A 27,099-nucleotide genomic window follows, 5' to 3' on the forward strand; every position below is an offset into this window, starting at 1 on the left:
CTGCCGGGTAATATCTGTTCCCTCAACTATACCAGTTAATGGCCAAATCACAAAGCTGAACCGTGCGCGGCAAGACTGTCTAAATGCATGCTTTCAACGCCTGAGTATCTCCAAACATTACACTTCCGCTTTTACGCACGAAATCAACAAAATGTGGAAGTTCAATATTATAGTATCGATGCGTCCTTCTTGACGACGGAAGGTGAGGGCGGTACGGGATGACGTCATTTCGATCGGAGTATAATATGCCAAAACAATCTTGATAGGCAAAACGTTCACGGCTCATGCCATGCGAAGTTGTTAAATACATGTACTCTCTTTAGGACGTGTATAGAGGGTGATGGCTAACCAGCTATTTCATGGAGGAGGTCTCTGTAGATTTGTTATTGGCGCTTTCGACTCTATCACCGAATAGAAGCAACACTAGAGCGGCTAGTTGTGTTTTGATTGACCGAAAAACTTTTATACGGGAAGAGACAGCAGTAGAAAATTAATTTGATTATACAAGACTTATCGAATCGCAACTGAATAATATAAGAGAGTGTGTCCCGAGATAGGTCAAACTCCTGACTTCGTCCTAAGTAATTTTCCAACTGCATGGGTAATATTCAATTCAATCATAAAAGGAATACATGATTGCCAAGTTAACGCGAATTGCCACAAATATATGCATGAATTCAGCGTATAATTCGGTCCGAGGAGTTAGCACATCGATAGAAGTAGCGCGTGGATCACTCGACTTTTGGCGGAAGGTTTAAGTTGAGAGAACTCGTCTTGAAAGGCCGATATTCCTCAAAGCTGATCCACGGTTGGCATCAAGAGAAGGGAAATGAACTCAGAAAGAACAAGGACAAATCTGCGGAGGTTCGAATGGAATGTCATCGGATTCGTTTCAGCGGAAGATTATGTGACGGACTGTGAATTGTATAGCGGGTTTAATAATATTATACCTTGATAGGCCGGCTGGTCAGCTGGAGGGTCATTACTGCTATCAATCTACTTGGAGAACAGAAAGGATAAAAAGTAGCGAGCAGTTGTTTGTAAGAAGCCAGAGATAACAGGGGACCAGTGTGGTCAGCGGTCAGCTGTCCCGTCACGTGAGATTACGATAGCAACGTCATCACATTGCTTCCCGGCTTTAAGGAAATGACGGAAACATGAGTTCAGCTTTAACGACGCTTTGGCGCTGAAAACCAGCAACACTCCTGAACCAAATACGCACTATATCATAAAATTCCAATAGGGGACGCCAGAAGCGCAGTCAACGACGAAACATCAAATCTATATATTTTGCGGTGAGGATCTCCCTTTGGATCAAGGCGGCTTTGGATGTCTCTTTCTAAGATCTGGTGACACTGGGGACGTTTACTAACCTGTCCATAACGTGAACCTTACTGGTCGTGTTATGGAGATTACGAGAGTGACTCAAGCAGAGTATCAATCAGTCGCTGTTTGCCTGTTCGTTGAGGATAAAGCTTTGGCGGCATCGCATATAACGAAGAATATCACAGCCTACTGCATGGAAGACTCTCTTTTCCTTTCGTTCAGACCAAGGATATTTGTCAAGATGGGTAACAAGAGCTGAGGTGCTTGGAATTATAGACAACATTGCTTGGGTCTTAATTACATTAACTCGTGATAATCACGTATCAAATGCACTGAAGAAAGACTTTGACTGGATTCTTCAACAGAATGGGCAAACTGTCTTGAAGGTATAATGCAAAATGCGTAGTTTTGACTGGATAATGTAAAGATTTTTGATAATTTGTTGGCTGTAGAGCTTCTAAGGATTTCATTAATGCCATTATGGATAGTACCATGAGCTGATTTAGGATACGGTTGACTGTCATCCGGTTAGGAAATTGATGATTTTGACAATGGGGATGTATTTCAGACATCGGCGATGTGGCTTCTGGATGTGTTTGGTGACGCTGCTGATGCTGTCGCGATTAGGATCAGGATACACCACTAATGATATTTTAGAGAATGCATCGAGGCCAGGTGAGTATGACTTCAAGGCCTATACCCACATGCGCGATTAACAAAGCGTATAGCACCCAGGTCTTGAGCATCAAGCGCTCTCAAACGCGTACCATGTGTGGGAATAGACATCTCATTATAGTTTCAGGTTTTAAATGATGAATGGCTGGTTTTGAAAGCGTTATTAGAGCCTATCCCCTGCTGAAAAGTAGTCCTTTAGGTCAAAAGCGGTTCAGGTCCGAAATGCTCTGGTCGAAAACTCGTCTATGTAACTGCCATAAACGTACTTGAATGGAACCAGCCTCCTGACTGTGACGTGCACCATGGAAGTTTTATTATTTGACCAATAAACCAATGTTTTGATATTCATATTGCGATGAATCAAATCGTACTCGTGATATAATCATATTGATCCGAGGGAAACAACCTCTCGGTTAAAGTGTTATGAACGAATCATTAGGAGTAACGCTGGTTTGAAAGTGCAATTGTTTTTTTACTCATATTATGAAAATATCGTAAAGAGCAGAGTTAATTTCAGCCACCAGTATGAAAAGGAATACACGTGTTAGCACATTGCTCGACAATGTTTGTGTATTATTACTCTATATATGAGATATGCTTGAATGGCATACTATACCACAACCTAGATATGAATAATGTCGCGATCCATTCTGAGGCGAAAGCCCTAAAGGGCTGTTGCCGTTAGTTGGAAAAAATAGCCACTTTTACGACCACTAGGTGACCATGCTTCGCAAGATGAATGATGATTATGATGATGATGATGATGATGATGATGATGATGACGATGATGCTAGTTGCGCAATTGCACCTGTTAAATGGTACCCATGAATGCGCTGGTCGCCCTCGGTATGCTGATGATGGGTGACAATAAAAATAAATTATATCATGAATGCCGAACTTTACCTTTAAACCTGAAAAAATTGTTGGCACTACACTTAGCAAACATTTCATATCACAATATGATATATTAAGTCCATTCTTAGCTAATCCATACCAATTCAGGCCATTCATGTCAGCAGAATACTGAACCAATAACCCAAATCTGATCGTTAGAAAAGAAAATATTTATGTTGAATATGCTTGATATGCTTAGTCAACATTATTATTATTTTATAGATTGATAAAAACATATACATTTAGAGGTCTAGGGGCGTTCATGCCCCTCGTGACCCGCCTCTATTAGGCCCCCAATATCAACAAATCGAGTTTTTATGACAGACGGTCACGAAAATCATTCTATATCGGTTCTAGAAAGGTGAACTGTACCGCCGCCAGGCTTGTCTGGTAAGGAGGACAAAATCGAGAGATGCTGGTGCAAGAAGGTTATTGCGTTGAAATTGAGGTGTACCATCGCCGGATCTGGTGTCGCCAATAAGTAAGTGTGTGGCATTCCTGATGCATGTTCCATTGCCAATCCTTCAAAGAAAATTGATAAAACACTGCACCATTCATCTTTTTTATCGTTTGCAATACTATATCGTCGTTCTTGCCTGCGTTATATCAAACTAAGAACGAAAATCCAAGGCCAACAATAGGTGGTCGTGATGGCAACAGACACACACACTAACCTAATTAGCTGATGAGCAGCTGGCCAGACCCCGCATCATTATAGAAAAAGCCATCGCTTTGGTCCCTTTTCAATGTTTGCGACTATAATGATATCATCTCCAACTGACCGCAGACGGCCCCCATAACAACTCATCTCTTATCTACCTTCTCGCCCGATAGTCAGTTGATACCAGTCAGTTTGTGCGTGGTGATCACCTTTTGGTTCAGACGCAGTGTGTCACCGCCTCCGATCGTTGACGTAAAGGACTGCCCCGGGAGTCTAAAGCGACCTTGGCGCGATCCTCCCCTCTATTCTCACCGACTCCCAACTCCCGCTTTCAGACTTATCTGCGCCCTAATCTCGCATCATCAGGCAGACGAACAGATGAACCGCATACGAAACTACTTGCTCGACTTGGCACCAAGCAAAGCCGTCGTTGGATAGAATTGAAAATTAGTGCGTCTCAGCTAATTACAAAAGATTGTCGAGCCCGATAAATGAGGAGCGGAATCCCCTACTAATTCAATTACATCTTGTAAGAAGTGTAATTTGCTCATCTTTTCTAATCTTTTCCTGCTATACGCCCTGTCACCACTCTCCAAGCTGAGATAATGTATAGCCTAGTCAAAGCTTTGTGCACAGGCGTAGTTTTGTATACATGCTTGGAGGTTGCCTTCTGTCACATGATCTAGCAGACGACAGATTAATGGGGCTATGATTGGATTAGCGTGATTGGTTGAAAATCAAGACAAATAGCAGTTGCTGGACTGACAGACACTGACCGCTTCCTATGCCGCCAATGATTTAATCCAACATTCGATGCCCGCCACCTTAGCAACAAATATCTTGGCATAATCAGTGGTTTTCAACACACTCCGCCTCTCGATATTTTTTTGTATGACGTTGTAGTGAAAAAAACCTGAATCTCTGGATGAGCAGCGTCTCTAACCGAGCTAAATCTTCATCCACCCATAAGATATTCGTGCCGGTCCTGATATCAATCCTCCTGACCGGTATTGACAATATTATCACAAAGCAAGCAACCAAAAAGATTAGACCCGAGTAAATATTTGACACTTTGGCTATAGTGATTTGATCTAACTCTACTAAACTGTATACGGAGGCCACCAAATCAGTTTTTCTAAGTCAATTTACCTTGCTCTTGGCAGACCGAGATCTGGCCGGGGAAATTATTGATCAAATAGATGAAATAATCTTGGAGAACTATTGATTACAGAGGTTGGTTTCCTTTCCTCACTCCAGTAGACTTTCAAGCTTGTCATGAAGGGAGCGTGTCTCGCCATGGGGCCACCCCGCCTCCCATTAGTCAAGTATCGCGGCAAAGCAACCGACCTCTGTTCCAGAAACATAATACTGTAGTGGAGCCTAGTGGCGCCAGGATTAACCCTTTTGCCTCCATCGCACAGGATTTCGAAAGAAAGATAGAAAGCATGTCTGTCTCTTCCCACGTCAGCGTTGTCATTTGAGATCTAAGCCTATCTATTACCTCAACACTCAGACTGATCACATTCCTCGCTTGAAGGATATCTATCAAATCACTGTAATAACTGCGTTTGGCAAGGCCATAATTGCATTCCTTGCTACCCAGCTGAGTATGCTAGAGTCATTACCACCGCCTTCTTCAAGTGTTAACGTTCTGGACCATAACGCAATGACATCGCATATGATTCACCTCTCAAATTTGGTCGGCAAACCCAATTACCCGTGGCCAAATCTATCATGATAGTCTTAAAAGGAAGAGTTACCCTCCAATCGGTAACCCTACTTGTAATTTCGGTGTCAAGAGCGTTTCGGAGTTGATTTCAGGCGACTTCAGGCGGACTTCACCAGATGAGGGCTAATCGTGGCAGGGACATGCGCAAATCGTCGAACAAAGGGTTAATCAAACTTTACAAAGCAGTCGAACATCCACCAGCAATAGTGGCGCGTTAGCCCAGAGCATAGAGCGTCGGACTGGCATGACCTGTATTGCGGGTTCGAATCCTACCTAGCGCAACTTTAATAATGCATTTTTTTGGTCTGTAAAGTTGGCTCCCAGTTCCCAGTTCCTTGTTTGTGCCCATTTTGAAAGTTGTTATTTTGCCTGCCAATACTTCCAGTTCGGCCACGAATATATCAGGATAAGTATTCCTCAGTTCCAAATTCAAATTTCTTTCAAATATTAACCCTTCAAAGTCCGATAACTCCATCGATTGGTTAACCCATTGTTACTCCAGCTCCCGATTCAATGACCAATCAGTTTAACCCTTTGTAACTCCATTTCCCGGTTTGAAAAGGTAGCTCCTTATTCGTTTCCCGATTCGTTTAACACTTTCTAACTTCAGCTCCCGATTAAACTGACCTGTAGTTGAATAGGGAGCTAGCAATCGAATCGGGAGCTGGAGTTAGAAAGGGTTAAACTAACTGGTCGTTGAATCGGGAGCTAGCATTTGAATCGGCAGCTGGAATAACAATCGGTTAAAACCAATTGATGGAGTTATCGGACTTTGGAGGGTTAATATTTGAAAGAAATTTGAATTGGGAACTGGGCAATGCTTAGCCTAACTCCCAGTTCCTTATAATCGTGCCCGAACTGGAAGTATTGGCCGGCAAAATAACAACTTTCAAAATGGGCACAAATAAGGAACTGGGAACTGGGGTAGGAACCAACTTTGCAGACCCCCCCGAGACTACACTGTCGTCGAATAGAACAACACTCGCTGCGAAGCTTGTTCGACTTCACTGAGAGGCTGCACTAACCTCACGGAGCGTTCATGTGTGAGCAGACGACAGGAGATATAATGGTGCATGGTCACTTACACCAACCAACAGTATGGACTTCCTCCTCCGCCAGGCTTGTCCTGGTTTCACTAAGTAAGACATTCGGTCATTGGTCTCGTGGAGCGTTCTTCTGATAGATGACAGGTTGATAACATGAGAGACATTGGTGGTCACTTCAGTCAGCCCATCTTTAAATGCAATGATGACATCTCTGCGCTCACCTGGGAGAAGGAACTGTTATCAGCAGAGATTCCATGACTACGAGTGACTCTTAACCTTTTGGTTATGGGTAGAGATGGTTAATATGATAAAGATCCCATCAATTAATCAAGACCCTCCATAATATGAGAGGAAATGAAATGATTTATAATGGTATCATGATGAGATCTTTGTTGAGCTGATCAGACTTGAAATATGTATGGAGTCTAATCAGTAATGACCGAGACATTCAGCCGTTTTCTTGGTGTAGAAAGGGTCGTCCTATCTCTGAAGTGGCCATGATCTTCCCTATGTCTTTTTGCCGCCGATGGAGCAACCGAGCCATGGTTAAAAAGAACCAGTCTCCTATATCTGTCAATGTGGGATACAATCAGAAATCTGTGACAAGCTTCTATTTCGATGTGCCATCTCTTCCAGCAAAAGTCAAAGCGTTCGTAGCCTGTCGCAAGGAGTGTATCCAGCGATGTGACACGCTGGTCTACCGATTTGAAAGGAACCAGTACCACTGCCACAAATGCCTTGATGAATGCATGCGACTCTTCCTGAAGCAGGCACAGAGTGTCGGGGTGGAGTTTGGAAATACAGGTTTGTATGGCAGGTCTTCGGCTTGATAGCAGAATCCCTGACAAATACGTCAAGGAAGTGTTAGCCATTGAACGTTTCGGCAGTGATGACCTCTTTGGGGGGAATTGTCAAAGTTTCCGCAATTGAGCCCATGTAAATAATTTTTCTGGATCATTGGTATAAAATGTTTTGAAAATTGATTGTGAGCACTGTCCTTCGGTGGTCTTCCATCCTCATTATACTGTTTGAGATCATTAGTCAAGCCTGAGTCTCGGGACAAAGTTTCAAATTTGAGACAGGAGGACCAAGACCACGATCACGTTATTCCCAGGAACTCTAACTAGAAATAGTGCATAACTTGTTTCTTTTCAGGTGAGGATCGGATAGAATTCAAACGAGACAAAACGGCCAAGCATAGATTAGATCACATTTTGGACGGAAAGAACAGTTACTCCTGTCGCCATGGTTTCTGAGACGGACATGTGCGACAACTTTCTCACCCAGCTTTGCAATATTAACCTTGCAAGTTCTGAGGGCTTTAAGAATAAATGATCGTAACATGATGTTGTTTCCCATCCTCCTCCTCAAAGCTACCCTCAGACCTTAACAGGTTAATTATCTGCTTTCAGGTGGCGACAAGAAGAAGAGGAAGAGAAAAGTCAAACGCATCGCTAAGAATGACACGTTGTGAGGAGGAACCAGCGGATGGTATGATTCTAGACTGGAGCAATGAAAACAGAGGGATTTCATTTGTCAGAGATTAGCACTAACATGAGGAAAAATTAGTCCAAAATCACAGTGGCAGAGCTAGATTTCACTTGAGTTACTAGTCACGAGCTACAAGAGACTCGCCCAAATTTCTCAATGGAATTCTAGAGGGATGAAACACACTCCTCAGCTTCACAAGGCCTGAGAGATTGGTTCTGGCAGATTTATTATGGCCCGTATTCATTACGATTGGCCACTGTGTAAGTAAGTGCGGTAAACGGAGGTGACTTTGGCTGGGAAAAGCACAGAAGGCCTACCTCGTCCAAAATATCGTTCAGGTATCAAATCTACTTGGAGAGGCTTTAACAAAGGTTTTTGAATTACATGTGAAGTCAAAATATTTACATGGTTAAAGATGGAGGGGGGTCGATTTCTGGGTTCATATCAACCTGCTTTGTAAGGCATCTAGTGTGAATAGACGGTTTCCCTGGGATATGTCAGTGTTTGACAAAAATCAAGAGTGGGTGGGTCGTTCTCAGTTTTTTTCCTAAATGTTGTGGTTTAAATGATATCATTGGTTTGTACATATAAGACATATACACAAGTAAATGTGTGTTGTTGAATGATTCCAAGAATATAAACAGCGAATTTTTGATTATACTGTACTCCTCTCACTTGTGGTCACATTGAGCCACCAGAGTTCAGGCACTGTGGATGACGTCACATATACGCCAACCAATCGGGTGACGGTATCTCAACCTGCCAAATTTGCTGTGAAAACCACCAGATGTTGTTGTTCCTCTTGAGGTTGACTGGTTCAAGTGATGTCACATCACCAGGGAAAAAGAGAACACTTTCCATCCAATGTGATTTCGTCATTTATTCTAATAAACTACACTGCAAGAACAACAGTCTCAAATTAATGAAATCAGTTTTGTCTACAAGACAAATCAAATAATATAAATGCAACGAATCGGACATTCAGACTACCAGGGTTTTAACATGATTTGGCCTTATCATAACTTACACGACAGGTGTTGGAATATCAGGCTTTCTTTGAAATAGTGTTGACAACTCTCACTCGTGATGACTCCAGGAAGTTCACCCCATGGAGAGCTTTCATCACTTATCTTAAACGCCAACTGAGGAGTGTGAAGCTCTCCAAAATACAAAATAAATCTCCAACATGTCCATGGAAGTGGCTGATCGCTCCCGTTCAAATCTTTAACAGGTAAGCCTCCAATAGAAAGCCTTTGTGTCAAGAATAGATGAATACCAGTATGGCAACTTGACTGAGATAGTTACCATTTTGACAAATGTTGTGCCCAGAAAATGATTTAAGTTTGAAGTACCAAGATGCAAGTCATAGGACTCCCCATATATTTTGTTTCCAAATCATGCATGGATTGGTGAACAAACAAACCATGGTACAAACAAGGATGTCAATACAAATGACAACAATAGAAACCACTCATGAGTCATATTGAGGTAGACCAGCATAAGAGTACATGAATTAACCTCTTAATACATGAACTAACAGAGACCTGTTTGAAGCAATTAAGGAATCTTAATGAATAGACGCGTTATAGAAGTCACAACAAGAACAAGAAATCAGACATTAGCACAACAAGTCATGAACAAATGAGTATTTTGTGGCAAAAGAGCTGCACGATACAGTATGTCCCAAAAAAGTGTCATTTTACAAAATCTGCATGAGGATCACATCGCCTACTCTGAACCATGAACCTTTTGTGAGCATTTCATTTTTTCAATTCTCGCCAATGTACCGTCAAATGCAAACTTAGAAAGCATGAACATTTCAACTGTGATGAATCGATGATACATTCATGCATACATATATACATGCTTCACATTTTAGTCATCTTGTTCACTCTTAACTGTGGTATATTAGGAAGAAAAAACTAAAGATGCAGGAGTAAGATTGCAAAGCCTTTGTAATAGAATGAGCGTCTCATGTGTATATCTTATTTCTTTCAATAAAGAAGATTTAAACAAATCATACTTCACTCATTTTTCATATCAGTCCAAGCGTTAAACAAGTTTGTTCTTTCCCCCGAGGCCATCTCCCTCAAAAATGATTTCCAAAGAAATATTTTAAAATACTAGAGAAATGCAATTCAACGCAGTGTCTTGTAGAGCCACCCTACCGGCCCGCTAGTAACCCAGTGTCTTGTAGAGCCACCCTACCGGCCCACTAGTAACCCAGTGTCTTGTAGAGCCACCCTACCGGCCCGCTAGTAACCCAGTGTCTTGTAGAGCCACCCTACCGGCCCGCTAGTAACCCAGTGTCTTGTAGAGCCACCCTACCGGCACGCTAGTAACCCAGTGTCTTGTAGAGCCACCCTACCGGCCCGCTAGTAACCCAGTGTCTTGTAGAGCCACCCTACCGGCCCGCTAGTAACCCAGTGTCTTGTAGAGCCACCCTACCGGCCCGCTAGTAACCCAGTGTCTTGTAGAGCCACCCTACCGGCCCGCTAGTAACCCAGTGTCTTGTAGAGCCACCCTACCGGCCCGCTAGTAACCCAGTGTCTTGTAAAGCCACCCTACCGGCCCGCTAGTAACCCAGTGTCTTGTAAGGCCACCCTACCGGCCCGCTAGTAACCCAGTGCCCTTGAATCCCTCCTCCGGTGCAGATGACGGAATCTCCTCGATAAGATAAGCACCATCCATTGGTTCGTCCACTTTCAACTTGAGCACAGATTCAGGTAAAACACCAAGACTCGCCAACGTAGCGCTCTGGTCCATTAGCTTTTTCCCGTTCAACACAAGGTGTTGGTCGAATGGTGCCACTGAGAAGAGCTTCATCAACTGGAAGAGGAATGATAACAAGGTCAGTGAGCGTGTGGTAACGTTCATGGACATTGCAGGACTTCATTTAGGTTAAGAGAGGTTTGAGGTATGAGATTGTTACCTGTAACTTGAGGTCTCTCAGTGTATGGCTAGAATCGACAGTCACAACTTTCTCCCCTCGGACCTTGCGGTGACGAGAACTTCGCCGAATAGACGCATTATTGCATCGTGTGACCTTGGCTGGAATGACTTCCTCTGGAACTGGAGGTTGGCCATCTTCACCAGATAGACGCTTTCTCTTCTTTGGTCCTGACTGAAGTGTGAATAAACAGAGGTTTTATAACTGCAGAGGACTAACAAAATCAAAGGAATCAGTGTTTAAAAAACAACACATGACTTCATCCTCACCTCTGAAAATTCTGGATCCTCCCGATCAGAGCTGTTCCCAGAATTACTCCCATCACCGTTCCCCGATGGTGCAAAGTCCGACCCAGGAGAAAGTCTTTGCACATATATTTTGGCGTTTTTATAATCCATTCTCTCAAAGTCTGCGGCGCTGAGGCGCATTGCTATACAGTCATCACAGACGTCTGGGTTTGTTATGAGTATTGTCGAGTTGTCTTCTTGTTTTACAGGTAAGACCGTCACTGTTTCATCCACGACCACGTAACGTTGCAAGATTTCCCACTCAATGGGAGTTAGCAGTGTTACACTGGAATAAAGAGAAGACTGAACATATACTGAGTGGAATGAAGTATTACTACAGGAATCCATTTCATTTTACTTGAGGGAAGGTCCAGCAAGTTACCAACTCCTCACAGACCACCGATAAATTGTGATTATTTCTGCCTCTCTTGACTACTGATTCGCCTCGTCTCTTCGGCCAAGCTATCGCATCGTGTTTGAGACTCGTTTGGTCCATTGCCAGGATGGAGGGCGTGCAAATGGTACCCAGCCTGCCACAGGCGCCAAACTTACGCATTGTCTTCACTGGCATCACAGGCATTCAGCGTCTCTGGTTGGAATGTTAGTTTGTCATGGTCGCAGAGTAAGACACAGTTATTCAGGTCGGTGATCCGATCACCGCGGCCTGGATTCCTGAAAATCAAAAGTCAGAGTTGGATTTTAGGTCCTTTTGTCTGTGTTTGAATTCACTTCCTAAGTGAGATGTAGCTGCAGTAACTAACTTATAGATGCTGTAGAAATCTCCCTATTGAGCGAATATCAGGCAGTCTTTTAACCAGTTCACCCTCCAGAACCTGTGGTTTTATGAGCCACTTTGTCGCTGCATGAATATAATAACAAAATCATGATAAACAAACACATCAGTGGTGACATTAGAGTGAACCCTTTCATGTCCTCACCTTATAAACTTTCTCCAAGATTCCAAGAATATGTTGTTGACAACATACAGTTCTGTTTGTGAAGTGTAGAGTTTTGGCCTCACTTTGCCATGATAGAGGTCTGGAAGAGACTGCTTCTGTTCAGCAGCGAAGGTCTTGCTGTCTTCCTTGGCTCTCGCCTCTTCAAGAGCTTTAGCCTTAAGTGTAAATATTGGTACCATCAATGATTAAAGCAAGATACAAATGAATTGTTTACACGTAAACTGTATCGGGGATCAATTTCTTCTTCTTTGAATATTTGATCAATGGCACCTTGACCAGATAACCTCGATTATCTCTGATTCAAAGAAGTGGTCTTACGAGGACAGTCACAACAAGAAGCCAGGATAACGTTAACTTACTGTGCAATCCTCACAAGGATTACTCGTCTCAAGATACTCCGGTGCATCAGGAAAGTAAGACTTCAATCTTTTCCACACTTCTTCAGAGACCAGACGACGCTCGGCTGTCTGAGTACAAAGCTTACCTGAAATTAGAACACCATCACAACAACATAACTGACTAAGAGAGGTTGGCCGACCCAATTAGTAGCTGGCAAAGAAAGGAATGCTCATCTTGATATGTGACTTTCACTCAAATAGTATGTTTTATTCTTGAGGTTGAAGCAAATTGGACAAAGAGAAGGACCGCGCTTGACTCACCATGCTCCTCACAGAGGAGATCTTCATTGAAAGCAAAACTCTCATCCTCCGCCTCTTCTTCCTCATTGCCATTGGCAACCTGCGACGTCTTCTCGCCGCCATCTTGGGAAGTGCGTTTATCGCCAGAGCGTTTTTCAGAATCTTTGGATGTTTTCTGATCTGTTGATGTGCAAGGAAGTCCAACAGAGTCTGAGAGGTCATCTACCTCAGAGTCTTTGATCGGTTTCTGGGACCTTTCAACACCAACAGAATGATCCCCATCGTTGGAAGAACTTCCTTTCTCTCCTTGACTAATTCCACCTGAAGACCTCACATCAGCACTTACAGACAATTCTTCCAAAGTCGTTTCAATCACACTTTTCAATGTTGATGATTTGCTATCATGACCATTGACCTCTGATGTTATGTCGCATGCTCCACAACCTTTGACCTCTGATGTTGTGTCATCTGCCTCGCATGCTAGAGAAGAAATGTGGTGAGACTGTACACCAACACACCTAGGGGCATCAGAACTGTCCTTAGCCGTCAAACTCTCACCCTCTTCTTTGATGCCAGAATCTTTGTTACGGTTTGCTGTGTTCTGTGATGCTGAGCCATACTCGGCAGTTTCCTGCGTCAGGCCGTTTGTAAGCGACTCGTCAGAATTCAGCTGTTCTAGCGCCATCTTTTTCCAGCTGCGTAACGATTCCTTCCCGACCCAGTAGCATGTTCCTCTGGAATGAAGACATTTCATAACTTAGCTACTTCAACCCAAATATTACAATTAGTGGGGAGAGTCGCTTATCCTGACAAAATATCTCTGATCAAACAGAACAAACATTGCATTGAAACTCCAACAACAAATTCGCAATATCTCGACAGGACTATAATATTCAAACTTAGGCCAACATACTAACTCTGGAGTGAAGTTCTTGAGAGCCGCGGAGATGAAGAGACTATCCTCAGTCGTCTTGGTCTTGAGGCGAATACTACGACAGCGTTCTCTGACGCAGTCCAAGCAGAGCATATCACTGGTCAGCCTTGGTCCACCATCGTACTTGCAATAGAGAAGGTCTGCCTGAAGATGTGAAAGGAATAATCGCATGGAATTCAAACATTTCCACCGAAGTGGTGAGCTGCTTTGGGGTGAAGTTAGGGATAGAGGAACAATGGGAAAATGGTGTATACCATGCTGTAGGTCCTAGATTGTCTAATCGAGACTGTTCGGGTAGACCTCAAATTACGTCCAAAAACCTCTACTGGGGCCTTGTGTTTCAGGCATCCATAAACTTACCCCTCTTGTGTTGACACACTTGAATTTGGTGACTATGTCTGGGTTCAGCTTCTTGTGCACACAAAGCAATGCTGTGTTTTCAATTTTCTTCACGTTGTCAACATCCGTCAGCCATTTTGACAACCACTCCGTGCTCAGCCACTCATAGTCACAATCTGAAAAATCGTCCATCGAAAATCGTATTCATAAGTCATATTTCACATTTTGTACTCGAGTATGTGGAAGCATCTTTGTACATAATCTTGACTTGTTTTACTCAGCTGGATAGCACTTCTGAACAAGAACGACAACCATGCATGCGAGCCCTTACCCTTTGTGAGCTGTATCAGGTGATACATGGTCTTGATTTCTTCCTGCTTTGCTTTACCAGTAGCTACATTCCTGTCCTGAAATCGGATCAAATATCACACATCAGTCCTGTTATTGCTTCATCAACATTTCACAAATTGAAGCCCATAAAGGGTTAAAAACAACTTCAAAATGCAGTATCGCCCTCTTTACAGGGGTTGGGTTTGAATATCTGACAGCTCTCAAAAATGCATTTTCTAGGAGCATGCCTCCTACCAACACAAGGCAAACACTGTTAAGAGCAGATATCCTTCAACCATTGAGCAGTACCTACCCTCATCTCCACCATTTCTTTGCACCACTCCTCAAAGCTGACATTATCCTTGGCGACATGCTCCTGGACTGATACTGGGATATCATAGCCAATGGCGTCTGTAGACTGGCCTAGTTCATCTGCTTTCTTGTAGTAGACCAACATGTAGGCGTTCTTGGAGGCATGTGTGCCCTTCATCAAGCGGGGCTTCTTGCTGGGCTTGGCGGCATTGTCTATAGAAAATGTAAATATCTTGTTGAAAATGGAGTAATCAGAAATTTTTTCTGAATTCATTTGCTAAATTGGGGACATCTGGTGCCTCTTACACCAAAACCATGCAATTGAAAGTCTGGTGGAACCACTCAGCTACTAATCTCCAAGTTCTTACCTGGGTTCACCTCTATCTCCTCTTCATTGCCAAGCTGAAGATTATTGCCCTTCATCTTCTCAACTTCCTCATCATTGAACTTGTACCAGGCTGCATTCTTCTTGTCCTTGATATGGGCGATGTAATGGCCACTGTAAGCTGTTGGACCACGGTGGATTAGAACGGCTTTCAGTTCGTATTTGTACGGCTCGGCATTTTCTGTAAAATGAAGAGATTCAATTAAAAAAAGGTTTTCTTTTCTCATGTTATCAAATGCACTAGAGTTGAAATGTTCACATTTTCCTCCCGAATTGCAGAAACCAACCGGCTAAGAATATTCTTGGCTTACAGTACTCAAAAAGTAAACTTTTGGTCACAGCAGACATCGTCTCTAAGAGGCATCATGCTAGACAGAGTTATCAAACTCTTTCTAGCACTGACTGGCTGGCTTTCCAGGCAGTGCGACAAAGAGACATATACTGCCCTTGGGTCCAGCTACTCTCTTGACAATACGTACCAACGTCATGGTCCAAATACTGACTCATATCAATCTCCTCGGGAAACTGAATGCACGTGTTTAACTTTTTCTTGTGGCCCGTATTTCTATCAAATACAAATCTGAGTAGTTGTAGATTAAGTACTCTTGGGAGATGAGTCAACGCTATCTTCCTTCCAGCATTCTGCTTTGACTGGCACACATGACACATATATTGGTTGTCGCCCTCCAACTTCTCTTCCTGAAGAGAAAAACAAGAAAATCTCACACAAAAATGCCACGGAGGGGTTGGTTTATGGCTTGGATTCTTTCTTTCGTGTATCTAATGTAAAATCAAAGTGTCAAAAACAATATTATTGTGGTTTCCAGTCGTCTAAAGGCATAACAGACTCACCTTCAGGAACTCTTCTAAACACTGATGAAGGTCTTTGTGACCTTTGATGTTCAAGTCAAGCTCATAGAATTTTGAAGGACGCTTGGAGACGTTTCCACATTTGGTGCATCTGGAAATTCAAATGTATAGAAACAACTGAAAACATCATCCCTACCGGTATACACACTTAGGGTCTTATTCTTCCCCAAAAGGTCATCACTAGGAATCTGTTCTAGTCATGGTAGCATGACATCAAGAGGCAACAGACATATCTTGTAGTTTACACAACCCCACCGCCTCTCAAAATATATCCTCTCCCTTGCGTGTTACTTGGACAGGATTCACAGCTTCTTTCATCTGCACTGGTGGACTTGATAATGATGTCCAGATCCGGGAAGCTGTTCACAGCATTTATCATAAAGTTGTTCTCACCTTGTAACATAGGCATATTCTCCAGAAAACAACTCCTGCACAATGCTCCGGACGAGAGGATTCATCTGAGAGGATAACATGTCTTCTAAGAGTGAGATGAAGAGCTTGCTGAACTCCTGGGCGTCCTGCTGCTGCATCGTGTCCAGACCAAGTGAGTTGATGAACGGTGTCGGGTCAATGTATCGACGCATACTCTTCTCGAGCAAGGCGAAGACTAGTTGTAAGTGGCCGCAGATAGTTTGTGGGTCAGATGACGAGTCTTTATCTGACTTTGATGGCTCTTCTTCATACTGATAGATTGCTGCACGGAATATGGGGTTGTGGAACCAGACTTGGAGGAGCGAGTTGACGTAACAGGTGGCACCGAGGTTCTTTAGACCAACAAACAAATTCTGGAAGAGACAGAGTTGATAACAATTCAAAAGTATATAAACGTTTTTTGAGGTCTGTTAGAGTCATCAAAGATCGACTGTCGGTTGTTGTATTGTAACTAAATATTTTGACTTAGCAAAGCTCTTTAATGGATATCAGGCCTCAGGGTTTGTTTTACTAAGGTTACATCAGTGGCCAACAGCCGAAGACATTTTGAGCTGAGCCTGAAGTCTCACATCCATTTTACTCATGATTTCATCTGAGTTTACTTTCAATCAACTACGCTCTTTGCTGATTACTCCTCTTGTCTCAAACATGTCTGTTTGGTACCTTTTGTCTCCTCTCTGTCTCTGGATCTTCGATGTCGTGCCAGTTCTCATCAGCGATCTCTCCAAGCCATTCCTTCTCTCCTAAGCCAATCAAGCACATAGGATTGCCCTTACAGTTGCGGCGCTGTCCAGTGTGGTCACACCGCTTCAGGTTGAGACGATATGCCAGCTGGACGTGCTCTTCCTGGATGTCAGCTGGGTCAGTCGTCTCAGCCCATTTCCAGGCCAACTTTTCAACATTAGCTTTTGATGGACCTTTTGAAGATTTAGGAGGCATCACTCTAGAAAAGAAGAAGAAAGAATTGGCAAAGTTTGGACTTTGTCCTTGGACAGTTGGAGTGTTGCAAAGACTGTGCAATGCATTGCATTGCCTGGCATGCGCGGCATGGGGCTGGGAGAAAAAAGTCCAGAGCGTATGCACACTCAGGCCACTGCCTCTGTTTGCGGAGCAACTGCAGAATACCCGGGACACTCTGTGCTAAATGATAGGAATGTGGACATAATGTACAGAGGGACAGAGTGTACATAATGTACAGAGCTACTACTGTCCCGGCTATTCTGTAGTTAGGCCGTGATCGCGACAGTGTAGCCTAAAAGTCATGAAAGTCAAGTGTTTGTCATGATTCACTCAGGCTTGAGGCTTTACCACAAGTCATGGAAAAGCAGAGAAAGGCAAATATCTCAGAGACGAAAATTAGCATCGTATTCAACTAATATCTTATTGGTAGAACTTTTATCATTCTTTTTTTTACACGTACAGTTGTAAGATTTAGTCCTTGGAGAACGAAGCAAATAGGGGAATTTGAACATCAAAACTCAGAAATTTGTCCCAAGACCGCCATGTTGTTTACGAGCTTCGCGCCCTCAAGATTCATAAATATCATCGATAAAAATAAGACAATTTGCTGTCACTTGCAAAAGTTTAACTTAATAGACTTGCCTGTGCTTTTAAATATTTTTGATAAATTCACTATTTTATTTTGATCAGAAAAAGGATCACACTAAACAGCGTCAACCAGCGTCCACCAGCGTCCACCGGATTTCATATTTAAAGTCAACAAAATATCTGATCTAATGGTCATAAACGAAATAAGCAGGACATTTTCCAAATTTTCTTATCGTTTCATGACATTTGTGTGCTAGATTAGCGAGTTATTGTATAAAATGTACCAGCGTCCACCACCCAGTCGGCGGCCTTGATGACTTTATAAGGTCTGACTTTAAACCTGGTGGACGCTGGTTGACGCTGTTTAGAATGACCGCAGAAAAGAAAAGGTCCCGGATGAATTTACATTGGTTTCAAAATGGTGGTCCCTCATTTCATTGGAACCATTTCATTTCACTCCTAACAAAATATTCATGATATTGTTGCCCTATTTTGTATATTTAGAGCTCTTTTTAATCGTTATGTACCAGCTCTTCGTGAAGGCAAGTTAAACAATCAATGAATGATGTTGTTATTTCGAAAAAGTCGAACACACAAGCTCTACCTTTGAAATTGGATTACCAAAACAGTAAACATTTAAAATGGCAGAGGAGTCCCTAGAACGTCACATACCAGAGCATCCACTGCCATCAGAGATACAGAAGATGCAGAAAGATGACACTGTTTGTAAATTCTGTGGTGTCAGTTACCTCATCCATCATGAGATGAAGCTGCTGGAGGAGCGGGTGAAAGCTGCTGAGGAGGAGTTGAAGTATTATAAAGGTACATACGATACATGTACTTGTCTTTCTCATCCCATGTCATGTGTCATCTCCCGCACCGCTAGGACCTTGATTGAATAGACACTTCATATTGAGTGTCTTGCTTCAAATGTGGGTGTTGATGTGGCTGTCCTTTCTTTGTGTTGGACGAACATTTGTTTGTCTGTTTAATTGTGACATTGTATTGTAGTGAGTTTTGGACAATGGACCAGCCCAAATTCTGTAGCATGGTAGATGGTGCTCATTGCAACTGAATTCACAAGTCCATAAAACTCAAAGGATTGGTCAGCTTGGTTATTGAGGCTGGTGGTTGGGTTGTTTTCTTGAGTCTGTTTAATTATCATATCTTTCTAATGAAACCATTTCTTCTATAGGGACAACATTTTTACCTTGTCCCTGAAATATTCGATTGATTTTGCAGGTGCTGTAGAGAGGGAGGTCCAGTTGAAGGAGGAGGTGCGAAGATATCAGGACGCCGTGGAAGAGTATCAGAAAACACTACGGATGAAGGAGGCCTTGTAAGTCTTCAAGAGGATTCAGTCAACATCCAAGTTGGAGACAAGTTTTCAAACTGATTTTACTGAACGACAATTTGGTGGTGTAAAGATTCATATTTCTGTTTGTCTAGGCTTCATAAGAGTAGTTTTATCTGACAGTTAATCTGTGTTTGTATGACAGAATTCACTTTGTCTTCTCTCCTGGTGTCTTGAAAGATACACATGATGTTCTTTGCATGTTCAAAGAATAATGTTTTTCATGCATATTTCAGAATATCGACATTGACGTCGGATAGTAAAGTATTAGATGATGAAATACTGGACTTGAAGAAAACCAAGCAGGTCCTTGAGGATAAACTAGTAGAAGCAATACGCGACGGCGAAAAATATAAGTAAGTGGTCTCAACTAGAATGGTAACGTGTCTCAAACAATAGCACTCCATTTGCTTCAACCCCTTCTCCAGAACCTTGTAGCTAAATACTACGCTCTATTGCACAAATAACATGAAAACTGGGACAGCATATCAGGTATAACTGTTGCATGTTTAGCCTCTTTGTACACTGTATGCAATTTAGTGAAACGATCTACACGTAATTGAAATATTTTTCAGGTTGTCGCACACCTCATTAGTCGCTAGACTGCCAGACATACAGCGTCTTGTTACCAATCAGAAAGCTGCCCTGGTCTACATCAAGTCACAAGTTAAAGATTCAGACCGATTTCTCCAAGAAAGAAGCGAACAGATGAATGCTGTGATGTCGGAGTTCTGTCAGAAACAAAAGCAGGGTAGGTAGGATGTTCCGTGTTCATGCTCCGGTCCTATTTTCATGTCTTGCATGTCTTGAATGAAAAATGTTGTTAATAGCTTCAGCTGTCGGTTATAAGAGTGTCACTGTTGAAGACTTAGTGTAGTAATATACCAATATATCCGAACTAAGGCGATAGTTTGGCACCTTTCCCATCTTCAAATTGTCAAATTTCAGTTCAATCGATGATGGAGGTGCAGGTGTCCTCCCTTCAAGCCCAGAACCTGTCTCTCCAAGAGAAAGACGAGAAAATCAGACAGGAACGAGAAGGGGAAGTTGAACACATGAAACATCTCAAGCAGGTGGAGAATGAGTTTAAGGATTTACAGCAGAAATATGCCCGGCTTGAGAAGGACTTGCAAGGTAGGATGTATGAAGAGTTTGACTGGTGATTGTGAAGCCATTTACTGTAAATGCTCACAATCATATTATTTTCACAATTTGGGAAGCAAACACGAATATAGAACTCGCTATAAAACTCTAATACATTGACCAGTTAATTCTGGCAGCAAACACAGTAGTGAAATGAGCAAATTTGAAAACACTTGGCTTTTCAAACCTTACTGGAAATTTGGCCTACTGTCCTCAAGAATTGATATTTGCTCACCATATTTTGCAGCCTCTAAAGATTTAGTGGAGAAAGAAATCTCAAGGAGGAGGATGATCAGTATCCAGGCGGATCAGTATAAAGAACAGCTCAAGTAAGTGAAGGACTGAAGTTCATTTCCTCTGACCTTAATAGGAGATACTGACTTGGACTCTATCAAGCCATAACTCACTAATACACATTGTCACAAGGTTATAACCAAGTCCAACTAAGTCATGATACAAAAGAGATCAAATGATTTTACCTCAAGATTTACCATGAATACTGGATGAAAGTAGTCCTAGCTTGGCCCCAGGAAATCATTTACAACCATAAGTACAGGTTATTCAAGGATATCACTGCATAAGGCACCAGCCGACTAGGCTGTTCGACATTTCTGCTTTTGTATTTTTCAGTTCCAAGACGAAGGAAACGGAGAACATTTTGTCAGCAGGAAGGACGAATGAGAAGAGTCTTGCTCAAAGCATTGAAATGTAAGTTACAGGGTGATACCTCATCCATCACTCATCCAAGTTTGTCTTATCAGGTCAGTCGCAATGAGAAGGCTGGAATTAAGTTTTTTGACTTCTTTTTTTGTATGTTAATTGCTTCGAGACAGTTACACCATCTTTTCCCTCTTCACCTGAAGTATTTCAGTTGATAACTTCACCATATTTTCAGCTTACAAGACAAACTTCGTAACAAAGAAACAGAGTGGAGAGAAGTGAAGGCAGAGTGTCTAAAGTTGATGAGACAGACAGAGGAGCACAAGGCCCGGGGAGACGAAATCAGCAGGAAAGTCGCCATGTCTCAAGGTATCTGCCTTACTTGAAATATTCATCGCATCCGCTGGCTGACAGCCATGTTGGTGCCTGGTAGAAAATGCAACAGAGTGTGTAAATTTCCATGTTGGCGAACATCTCGGTGAAAAAATAATGTCACCTTGATCAAGTAAGAAACTGTTGTTTTGTCAATAAATAATGTATTCCATTCTGTCATAGGTGAAAGAGAGGAGTTAAAGGAGTCATTAATACGAAGTCAGGATGAGTTGATGTCACTAAAAGCTGAGCGTGAGGCCATGATCTCGGCTCATCAAAATCGTATTGAACAGCTGCGAGAGAGCTTCAAAAACAAGATGGCAGAGGCAGAGAAATGGCCAGAAAAGGTTGGTTTGTAGTGGTAGGGTTGTAAATGGGGTCATTCTGACTCCATTTTCACCCAGGAAATCCATCCGAAATACTCATGTTTCCCTCTTTGATAGGCTATTTTGCATGCCCTGGCACTGGAATGCCAGTTTTAACCCTTTTCAAATATCATGGCCTAAGAAGTGACTTGTCCATTAACTGATGTTCCCCTTTCTGGTACCGAACTCATAGTATTCAGATAACAAGTTGGACATCTCCACCACTAGACCACATGGCCCTCATTCAGCAGTTGTAGTGGATCACATTACCTACATATTGTGTGTATCTTGTTGCAGATGGAGGAGATGCTACGACGAGAGCGGGAGAAACATGTTCAAGAACTACAGTTACTAGAGGAGAAACTGAGGGAAAACTTTGTTATGGTAAGAAATGTTTTGGGATCGATCTTTGGAATTGAGCTGCAGCTTTGGAGGTCAAGCCACTTATCTTTTGAGGATGTCCATGTCATGTCTACAAGTACTTTAGCATTAGACCCAGTTGTTTTGTCCAGTGTTACATCAAGTGATGCTTCCACTTTAGATCAAAACATTCCGTTTTAGGAAATGCAGATTGAGAAACAGAAACACCAGCAGTTGATTGATCGGTATGCAAAGGAAGCCAAGGAAACAGAAAATAAGGTCAGTAATCACTTGGTTGCGATGCTGGTGCCAGTTTACGAAGAATGAACCAACAATAGGGGATTGCCAATTTTGAACATGAATTTTTGTTCGTCAAACTTTCTCCAAATGTACCCATGGACACATTTTACTCTTCCAAGATCTTCTTTGCTTTCACACCCGACTGCTATATACCTAGCGGTCATTCAAAGTCTACCTGACACATACAACTTGGTCACCATCATAGTCTTCTGACCTGATGTCAGTGTCCAAGTTGGTGGACACACAGGTGTCTGCTCCTTTCTTCAAGAAACCATGTGACATGCACTTCAACACTTCATTAGAATTTCACATTCCAGTTGAAATCACAGCTGCTGTCATCTGTGCACCACACGCACAAGGCTGAGGTGGAAGACTTGCAGAGGTTGCTGAAAGAAACGAGAGAAAGAGCCAAGACTATGGAGGAGCAGCTGAGAGCAGAGGTTGAAAGTCTCAAGAAGATCATTCGCGATTTGGAGGAAAGACTCGGTAAGAAATGAGAAAATTTTGGAAAAAATCGTGGCTGTGCGCAGTTTGTTGCTCTTACTGCACTCTGTATTCGAAGATGTTCCATTTGCTGAGAAGTAACACTCTGATTCAATATATTTCCAATTTCAGGTCGTGTTGATCTTGGTAGTCAGGAGAAGGTTGTCGCATTACAACTTGAAGGAAAGGAAAAAGACACTGAAATTCTTAATCTGAAAAACGAGTTAAACATTCAGGAAAAAAAGCTAGCTGACTTGAAAGAGGAGGTGGGATTTCTCCAGGACACTGTCCGTAGCGAATGTGAAGAACGCTTCGAGTTGACAGAAGCTCTAGGCTTAGCAAGAGAGGAACTTTTGACACTAAAGAAGCCAGCTGGGGGTTATCAGACCCCAACACACGCTTCCCGCACGTCTAGCGTGTCGTCATTATCAGAACAATCACGCAGGGGAAGTTTGAATGGTGTGGTGCCTCCACCACATCCACCTGTGGCACAGTCCTCACAACGAGAGCCTGTCAATTCAACAACCATGGGTTTTGAAGGAGAACCTGTTGCAAGTGTTTCTAAGAATAAATTTAAGGGGAAGAGTATGAATGATAGTCGGAAACGAATCGCGGCAGCTGTTGGTCGTCCATAGCTTGACTGTGATGTAGAACCTCCATATCCATTACAGAAATGATTTAACTGAACCTATCCGTCCAAAATATTCCAATGGAATTTACATGTATCCTTTCAACAATAGAGGGTATGAGCTGTGATCCATGATATCGTAAATGATGCGAAGGTATACTTTTCCCTGGTAGTTAAGCAGATGGTGATACTGCCTGAGGTTCACTGTGATAGAATACTGTGACACAGCTGGGAGAGTTTTTCCTCAGTTTCTACTCTGTGAAGATTGCGAATTGCTGTGTACTGTCTGATGGTGAAGATTGCGAAATGATTTCCTGTTTTCTGGTGACATGACTGCTTGATTCTGTTTAAAGGTGTTCATTTTATTGGCTGCTGGCATCACATTCAGCCTCAGTACAGCAATGAGTGCGTCTCAATATGTGTTTTTAAGAGACGCAGTGTACAACAGAAAAGTAAAATGTATTTTATGTCCGGTTCAACTTGTGTCCTGTGTGTGTGATAGGTGCTATTTTAAATGTAAACAACCAAGTCTGTGTCATTTTGTGTCATCCTGAGAAAATATAGGTTATTTTTGCTTCTCTGACCATGCACAATACTACAAAGCCAGAGAAATTAGATTTTAAAGGATTTCTTCAGGATGCTTTGTATGAAAGCGAACATGATGTACATCTTCTGGCAACTTGCCTTGTCCTTCAAAAATGACTGTATGTTAAGTACATCTAGAAATATATTTATTATTTTGAATTGAATGGAATAAAAATGACTGAAAGAGTTCTATCCTTCTTCCGCATATTCTTTTTCTGATCTTAAATTGCTTTGCGTCAATTAAAGTTCGCCAGGCTTTAAGTGTCAGTGTGTCAAGGCCTTCACAATCTGAATAGATGAGCAGCTGGCAGAGGTTGATTGTTTCGTCATCCCACACGGAGAAATGAGACAGTCACAGCCAGGCCAAATCAGTCTTGGCTACTCTGCCAAGTTGTTAACATGGTGAGAGAGATGAGACAGTCACAGCCAGGCCAAATCAGTCTTGGCTACTCTGCCAAGTTGTTAACATGGTGAGAGAGATGAGACAGTCACAGCCAGTCCGAATCAGTCCTGGCTGCTCCACCGTGCTGACAACATGATGAGAGAGATGAGACAGTCACAGCCAGGCCGAATCAGTCCTGGCTGCTCCACCGTGTTGACAACATGATGAGAGAGATGAGGCAGTCACAGCCAGGCCAAATCAGTCCTGGCTGTTCCACCTTGTTGACAACATGATGAGAGAGATGAAACAGTCACAGCCAGGCCGAATCAGTCCTGGCTGCTCCACCTTGTTGACAACATGATGAGAGAGATGAGACAGTCACAGCCAGGCCGAATCAGTCCTGGCTGCTCCACCGTGCTGACAACATGATGAGAGAGATGAGACAGTCACAGCCAGGCCGAATCAGTCCTGGCTGCTCCACCGTGCTGACAACATGATGAGAGAGATGAGACAGTCACAGCCAGGCCAAATCAGTCCTGGCTGCTCCACCGTGCTGACAACATGATGAGAGAGATGAGACAGTCACAGCCAGGCCGAATCAGTCCTGGCTGCTCCACCGTGCTGACAACATGATGAGAGAGATGAGACAGTCACAGCCAGGCCAAATCAGTCCTGGCTGCTCGACCGTGCTGACAACATGATGAGAGAGATGAGACAGTCACAGTCAGGCCGAATCAGTCCTGGCTGCTCGACCTTGTTGACAACATGATGAGAGAGATGAGACAGTCACAGCCAGGCCGAATCAGTCCTGGCTGCTCGACCTTGTTGACAACATGCTGAGAGAGATGAGATGGTCACAGCCAGGCCACATCAGTCTCAGCTGCTCTGCCAAGTTGTCAACATGGTAAGAGAGATGAGACAGTTGACGTGTACCTGCAATACGCCATTGCCGTAGTGTGTAAACAGATCTATTTTTGGACGAAACTCAGCCCCTCACAAACTTTGGTCCATTTCGCCAATGATGACACTGCTTCTAGACTGTACCACAGCACTTTAAGCTGTAGCAGCGCTAAGCAAGAGTCAAGACAAATGTCCACTGCCAGCCGCTGCTGGACCAACCCCCTCGCCCGCCCCCCATCATGATATCAGATTCAGAGGCCTGGCTGAGCCCTGTGATTTAGCCAAATTCAATATGATTCTTTTCTACTTTGATGTTAAGGCCCTTGTGTCATGCAGCGTATTCCGTTGCACCGGTACACAACTTATGTTAAACCGCGACGTCTGCTGCAATTCAAATTGCATATGACGCCAACGGAATTGTGACGACTTTTTTCGTCTCCAAAGTTTATTAGTGGTAACCTCGGTATAATTTTTAAGTTGTTTCAAGGTCTTCCCAACCTGACCAGCTAACCAGCTGGCAGAGGGTAGTTGTTTCAGAGTTTTTAGGTTCCTTCAAGTGGACCAATGATCCCAGTGCTCTGGCATGTGTCCATTGTCACATTGTGCGGTAGTTCTCATCACTCGGACTGACGTAACAATCACAGACTGCCCAGACCTCAGACGAAGATTTAAGTTTTGCAACAAACCAATGTAAACTGCATCCTGAACTTCCCGCTGCAACACTCTGCACTGGACTATCATAATGACCGAGTTGTGCGAGGGGAGGAGCATACAGTTGACTAGGCCCACTGGTATCTGCCCATTCCGCCTCAACCTTATTCGCCTTATCCAATTTTGCCTTCTCCCATTTAGCCTTCTCCTAACTTGCCTTTTCTCAATCCGCCTTCTACGATTTCGCCATCGTCTTATCTCGCCTTTGTTCCAATTGGCCTTCTTCCTAACTCGCCTTCCTCTCATCTTGCCTCATCCTAGTTTGCCTTTTCTTATTTCGCCTTTGTCCTATTCTGCCTTGGTTCCATCCTGCCTTATCTCATCTTGCCTTTTCTTGATTGACCTTTATGTCAATTCGCCTTCTTCCCGTTTTGCCTTCTCCCGTTTCGCCATATCTCACCTCGCCTTTTATCAATCCAAAAGTTGGTTTTGGAGATACATGTAAGCTTACATGTAGATGGTTCAGAAGTTATGAAGATTTGAAAATATTGGTAATTAAGCAACAGCCTTGGGTAGGGTACCAAAACATAATTCCTGGAAACACTCTTATATGAAAGATTGGCCCCACAAACATGGGTAAAACATGGGTAAAAGAGACAAAAGTCTTTTGTAATATGGTATGTAATGTAATATGACTATAATGGCTGAGAAGTTATCTACACTTGTAATTTTGGCAATGTCCACCGGGTTTTGGTTGCGGGTACCCCCGAATGGACCCTAGAAGCCCTTCAACACTGTTGAAGACACTTTCATATGAAAGATTGACTCAACAAACATGGGTAAAGACACCAAGTTTGTTGCAAAGTAGGAAGAAGGCGAAATGGGAAGAAGGCGAAATAATACAAAGGCGGGGCGGGTAAAGGCGAGATAGGATGAAGGCGAATTAGGACAAAGGTAAATTAGGACAAGGTGAAATAGGAGAAGGCAGATTAAGACAATGGCAAACTGAGACGAAGGCAAGAATGGATAAGGCAACTTGTGATAAGGCAAGATAAAACAGAGGCAAAATAGCATAAGGCGAAAAATGAAAAGGCGAAAAAAGACAAAGGC

The 27,099-nt window shown here is 42.9% G+C and overlaps 3 protein-coding genes across 4 annotated transcripts; 2 read left to right on the top strand and 1 right to left on the bottom strand.

The window, feature by feature from the left end:
• Window positions 1-1,093: 1,093 nt before the first annotated feature.
• On the top strand, window positions 1,094-8,702 carry LOC135496747 (uncharacterized). Of its 2 annotated transcripts, none has more exons than XM_064786227.1 (3): window positions 1,094-2,001; window positions 6,968-7,135; window positions 7,744-8,702. In XM_064786227.1, the coding sequence occupies exons 1-3, from the start codon at window positions 1,866-1,868 to the stop codon at window positions 7,803-7,805; spliced, it is 366 nt and encodes a 121-aa protein (XP_064642297.1). In that variant the 5' UTR covers window positions 1,094-1,865; the 3' UTR covers window positions 7,806-8,702. The 2 variants fall into 2 exon arrangements, with proteins under 2 accessions (XP_064642297.1, XP_064642296.1); XM_064786226.1 differs by lacking the exon at window positions 7,744-8,702 and adding an exon at window positions 7,487-7,722.
• Window positions 8,703-9,977: 1,275 nt separating this feature from the next.
• On the bottom strand, window positions 9,978-17,769 carry LOC135496746 (ubiquitin carboxyl-terminal hydrolase 48-like). Its single transcript, XM_064786225.1, has 17 exons — window positions 17,679-17,769; window positions 16,922-17,201; window positions 16,220-16,611; window positions 15,809-15,917; window positions 15,436-15,655; window positions 14,940-15,137; window positions 14,573-14,784; window positions 14,261-14,336; window positions 13,951-14,105; window positions 13,574-13,734; window positions 12,678-13,390; window positions 12,378-12,502; window positions 11,998-12,173; window positions 11,612-11,731; window positions 11,042-11,345; window positions 10,755-10,946; window positions 9,978-10,651 (listed from the first exon to the last, which is right to left on the bottom strand). The coding sequence occupies exons 2-17, from the start codon at window positions 17,195-17,197 to the stop codon at window positions 10,427-10,429; spliced, it is 3,654 nt and encodes a 1,217-aa protein (XP_064642295.1). The 5' UTR covers window positions 17,198-17,201; window positions 17,679-17,769; the 3' UTR covers window positions 9,978-10,426.
• A 462-nt stretch (window positions 17,770-18,231) lies between these two features.
• Window positions 18,232-24,249, top strand: LOC135496700 (trichohyalin-like). The gene is made up of 13 exons (XM_064786168.1): window positions 18,232-18,628; window positions 19,049-19,145; window positions 19,397-19,516; window positions 19,736-19,911; window positions 20,109-20,294; window positions 20,551-20,632; window positions 20,934-21,011; window positions 21,199-21,332; window positions 21,519-21,682; window positions 21,998-22,084; window positions 22,262-22,339; window positions 22,678-22,846; window positions 22,976-24,249. Exons 1-13 carry the CDS (start codon window positions 18,448-18,450, stop codon window positions 23,476-23,478), a joined length of 2,055 nt encoding a protein of 684 aa, XP_064642238.1. The 5' UTR covers window positions 18,232-18,447; the 3' UTR covers window positions 23,479-24,249.
• The last annotated feature ends 2,850 nt before the right edge of the window (window positions 24,250-27,099 follow it).

The sequence above is a fragment of the Lineus longissimus genome, chromosome 12 (genome assembly GCF_910592395.1).
Source record: "Lineus longissimus chromosome 12, tnLinLong1.2, whole genome shotgun sequence".
Classification (NCBI taxonomy): domain Eukaryota; kingdom Metazoa; phylum Nemertea; class Pilidiophora; order Heteronemertea; family Lineidae; genus Lineus; species Lineus longissimus.